This window comes from Chenopodium album, chromosome 10 (genome assembly GCF_948465745.1).
Source record: "Chenopodium album chromosome 10, dcCheAlbu1.1, whole genome shotgun sequence".
NCBI classification, from domain to species: domain Eukaryota; kingdom Viridiplantae; phylum Streptophyta; class Magnoliopsida; order Caryophyllales; family Amaranthaceae; genus Chenopodium; species Chenopodium album.
This window is the reverse complement of record NC_137843.1, coordinates 12,098,528-12,103,860: the sequence shown is the minus strand read 5'-3', so window position 1 is coordinate 12,103,860 and position 5,333 is coordinate 12,098,528. Positions and strand designations below refer to the sequence as shown.

Genomic DNA, 5,333 nt, shown 5'->3' with positions numbered 1-5,333 from the left:
GTTTAACTTTCTCTTCTTTACTCAATGCGGGATGCTTACATGTATTGTTTAGCAAGTTTACGATATTCCTTAGCTTTAAGGGGTATTAATAAGCTTTCTTTAAAAGTATCTCTAATGTTAGTTTGTTAGTATTAACATGATGTAAACATATTGTTGCAGGAAGCTATACCCGGCCTTTTGATTAAGGTGACTTTTGTACCGTTTATATGGATGATATTTATCATGTATGTTAGTTGAGTTCGTGATAATCAATTTGAAAGTCGAGGAGCCATCATTTTACTTTAAATTTAGTATTCTTATATGCACAAGTTCAATCCCATATATAAACTTATTAATGGTTCAATTATTGTCAGAGAGAACTCTATCGTATAGCTTAAAAAGCATCAAGATTCTGAAGTTTCACCTGTGAATTAGAGCATCAGCTATCTGTTGTTTATATGTAAACTGTAATAGTCGATTACATCTATTGCTGTATGAGTTAAGAAATCTTTCGAATGATGAAGAAATCTAAAATTTGTCCTGGTTATTATCATGCAGCTGACACTCAGAAACTGCACAAAGAAAAGACTAATCACAACTAAGGGCTATGAGCAAATGATGACTTTTCTACTTTTATTGCATAATCATGTAATAATGAACAACTAAATCAACTATCACAGCCAAGTATAACTTGCCTTTAAGCATTTCTTAACACCAACACCAAAGTATACTCTTCAATGATATACAAATTTTCACCAATTAGGTGCAGTATATCTTCAGTGTTTGCACATCAGATTCTTTGTTTCTTTTCCTTATATGGAATCAGAATAACTTAGAATACAATGAATTTTGACGATGTGTCATGAGATTTAGCACTAACATTGCAGTCTAGATGTTCTATGATCCACCTTAATCAAACCGCAGTTGCTGTTTGCTTAAAACAATCAACATTGCATAACCCAACCGATCTCACCATGTCTCCAAACCTGTCAGAATCATACAGTATAAATTTAGAATATACGAAGTACTTGTATATCTTTTGCATAGAACTTTTTTTAGATACTACTGCACTACTTGATCTTAAGCATTAGCTAGCTTACCTATCAAAGCTCCTCCTAGGCTTCTCAGTTTGATCTGTACTATTTCTGGTTTTGCTTTGTTTGTCAATGCTCCTCCTTGCTCTTTCTTTCCTGTCACTGCTTGCCCTCGGCTTCTCCTTACCATCAATACTTGTTCTAGACTTGTCACGGTGCTCATTGATTAGTCGAGAAGAAGACTTTTCACTTTGATCTGTACTAGACCGAAAACTAATTCCTTTTACATCACCACCTGATTCTGACAAATCTGCATTAATTTGTTCAGATTCTAGTATTATATCTTGAGAAGGCGGTAGTTTCTGAATAGCTGAAATGAACTTAGTAAGATGTCTCAAGTACTCTGGATAAAGCTCCAAATCGCAGTGATTTCCTCCTATCACCCATAACGGTTCATACTTTTCCTTGCATAGTTCCCACAATTTTTTACCATGGGAGTAATCCACTACTTCATCTGCTGTTCCCTTAAAAACCCCGAAAACAAATGTACTGTCAGATTGAACTGTCAAAATTCATAATACATCAGAAATTTATGATCAAATCAAAATACTCAAAACTTGGTACTTACATGGATAACTAAAACAGGACAATTAACTAGAGGAACTTTGTCTATGTTCTGCATCATAATAAAAACATACACAAAGCAACACCAAAGTTAGAATCACGACTTATAACCTCAAGCAATGACAGGTTAATCTCTGAGACTCGTAAACAGTTAGTAGTAATGTGGCAATGAAATGAGCATAAGAGAAAAACAATAGACCTTATAAATGTCAAACCAGTAACTTCGTTTGACAGGATACATAACACGGATGCCTGAGAGGATAGCACTATGTAGGATTACAGCCCTCAGTCGGGGCACACGAATAGCTAGCTCAAGAGTTGGACCGCTTCCTACAGACTGTCCATATAATATAAGGTTTTCATCTTTTACTCCATACTTTTCTCCTAGACATTTATATGCTGCTTCTATATCTGCATATGTATCCTGCTCACTTGGCTAATCAAACATTAACCAAAAACAAAAGTTTAATTATGATTATACATTCAATGATTAGCAAACATAGAAGCAGAAAAGCTATAATTAAATTATCTAACAAACTTATAATTATAAATATATAATAATCACATTAGATGTTACATACCTTCCCAGAAGATTGACCATAACCAGAGTAATCATACCTGTAAAATGTGTAACAACTTAATAAAATTGGAACATAATTGTATAATATAAGGTTTATAATATAAATGTGACACTAACCCCATAAGATTAACATCAAGATGAGCACTAAGCTCAGAGAAGATGTTAAAAATCTGGCCTAAATCAGCAGCATTACCATGAGAATACAGGACAGTTAATGTAGCAGAAGGGTTCTTAATAAAAACAGCAACAATTTGATTGCCTCTTTTTGTGCACAACTTCAACACATCAACATTTTCCCTCCTAAGAACATTCGAAAGAGCGGGTTTTTTAGTTGTTTCATCACTTATAATTCTATATGTTGGTGGATCTGGAGGATAAAAGGCAAATTTTGATGCCATTGATGATGCTGCAGACCCCATAATTTTTAAACAAAAAAATTAAAATTTGGTTAGGACAAATGAGTTTGAGATTATCACATAATTTGTGTTAAATAGGAAAATAACAACTGTTAAGTGGAAAAATTGGCTGTATTTAGAGCAATAATTTTGGATTTTTCTTTTCTTCGAAAATTTGTTTGTTTATTGGAAGGAAAAAGATGTAACAAAGTAGAATGATTGGCCTAATTGTTAGTGAGAGTGATTATCGGTTTTAAGAAGGCAATAGAAGATTTTATGCAAATTTGTTTTAAGCAACTTTATGCAATTTGTAACACTTTTCCCTCTTTATCTCTGTTTAAATTTGATTAATTAATACCTACCATTTGTATGTGAGGCCCATAGAATTATGAATTATGATTTTGAATATTTTTTTGGTGAAAATTATGATTTTGAATATGATACATTGCCTACTCCCTCCATTTAGATATAGCAATTTTATGTGTGTATTTGGGCCATTTAGCATATTCTAAAAAAATAATCATATTTCTAATAATTAGTACATAGATTTTTTTGTTACGCGGACAAATTAAATACATTTTTTTTAAAATCTAAAAAAAATGTACATTAAGGACAAAGTCCACACTTTCAAAATTACGTAACACTTCTATTAACCGACTCTCCTATCTTAAGTGACATATCTTAGAGTTGAAATGAGATATTATATCAATAGGTCAAGGGTTGGTAATATGAAGAAGAACATCACTTCTATCGTGTTTTTTGATATACTCAAATATAGCTAAGAAGTACTAATTGATTGTTGGTGTAGTGGTGATTGAGATTATATTTGGTTGGGAGAACCCAAACTAAGAAGTTTAAAAAATGGACTTATCGTAAATGGAGTGCTACATAATGATCAAATATCTAGAGGAATAACTACGAAGTATTTAATGTGTTAATAATAAGTGGGACACAATATGATGATGACATGTATTTCTATAGTGGAGACTTAGCTAAAGTGAGTAATTGTGTATAATTATATATACTCCTTCCATTTCATTTTTTTAGTCCCATATGCTATTTTGGGCGTTTCAAAAAAATCTATCCATATTGAATGTATTCCACTTTTAACTTAGTTTTTTTTTTCTTCCTATTTTACACATATTAAATTATGATTGGTTAAATTAATTGATTGTGAATTGATGACATGACTCTAAGTAAAGAAATTACTCCCTTGATTTATGCAATTATGGCTTATGCTTTCCTTAAAAAAAATCAAAAAAATTTAAATATGGCAAAACTATTTATGAACTGTTTTTTACTTTAATGTTAGATTCCAAATATTCATTTTTTTCTTATTTTATGTGATTGATTCCATATGAAACTATCATATTGAAATGGAGGGAGTATAAATTTCTAGTTTTATTTGGAAAATTAATGTAAAAGCATATTCTTCCTTCCTTAAAAATACATATCAAAGGAGCAATTATAGTCATATATATGGATCTTTGACTTGCTTGACAATAATGAATTGTTTTTGAGGGTGAGTTCCAATTACTAACATAGTAACATGAATGTTAATTTTAATGGCATTACATTAATTAAAACTTTAATCTTTTTCTATACACATACACGCTTAATAATGGGTGATATGGCTTTTAAACAGAAGTGAGACGGAGATTATCACATTCGATGGTCATAACTCAAAGACGTTTAGGCTGGAATTAATCTTGTGATTTTAGATTCATAACAAGTTTAGGCCTAGGAACAAAATGTAATATTGAGCCTTGTGGTGGCTTCAGACAATTCAATTAACAAATAAAACGCGTGAGGTTTAATCTAAAACTCATATGATAATTGGAGATATATCCCACAAATCTTGTTGTTAATAAATCACCATCATAGATTCCTACACTCTTTCGATGTAGGACAACTATTCTTCATATACATTGATACACACTAGCACACTTTTAAAAAAACCCAAATATAGTCCTATTACACATAATACCTGTAATTTATTACTCAGTTACTCTCTATATATTATAACATAAAACAAAGCATTGATAACAAATAATCGTCTACTAATATACAAAGCAGGTAGTAATCATGTATGGCTAAACATGGAGATTATGGAATATGGAGTGGCCCACCAGACCATATCTAGCAAATTAGAATTACAAAATAGAGGAAAATGTCCATCTATCATAATTGAGTTGTTGTTTCCCCGACCAAATTAAAGATATCAATACACGTATTAAGGTTCTAATATATATTTGGACTCCACGATGTCGTGGGTCAAGATTATAAATTTGATTTATGATTTTAATTTTTATTAGATAAATTTTACAGTATTTTTTTTTTTTATAGTATTATCATTTTATCATTCAATGAATCAATTCATTGTATTCTATTTTTTTTTTCTTTGTATTATCATTTTATTATTCAATGAATCAAGTAATAATAGCTATACATGAGAGTAAGGGATAACTCAGGTGGTTAGATTTTCCTTCCCGATTTCTGGTGATCCTTGGATCGATTCTCATCACTCGCCCTTGTGGTTCTCTGCCTCTCTTAACACCAAAAAATAATAGCTATACATCATCTACCATAATAAGGATATGTTGAGGATTCTCAAATTACTTGTCATTGTGGTTCTCTAAACATCAAAAAATAACAGCCATACATCATCTATCAAAGCAAAAGCTAAAGTGAATTAAAGAAAAAAGATCGGAAGAAATTAGA

The 5,333-nt window shown here is 31.1% G+C and overlaps 1 protein-coding gene across 1 annotated transcript; it reads right to left on the bottom strand.

Moving 5' to 3' along the window:
- Positions 1-539: 539 nt before the first annotated feature.
- LOC145563583 (uncharacterized) lies at positions 540-2,737 on the bottom strand. The gene is made up of 6 exons (XM_081624030.1): positions 2,335-2,737; positions 2,219-2,255; positions 1,837-2,073; positions 1,642-1,689; positions 1,080-1,537; positions 540-965 (listed from the first exon to the last, which is right to left on the bottom strand). Exons 1-6 carry the CDS (start codon positions 2,634-2,636, stop codon positions 893-895), a joined length of 1,155 nt encoding a protein of 384 aa, XP_081480156.1. The 5' UTR covers positions 2,637-2,737; the 3' UTR covers positions 540-892.
- Between the last annotated feature and the right edge of the window lie 2,596 nt (positions 2,738-5,333).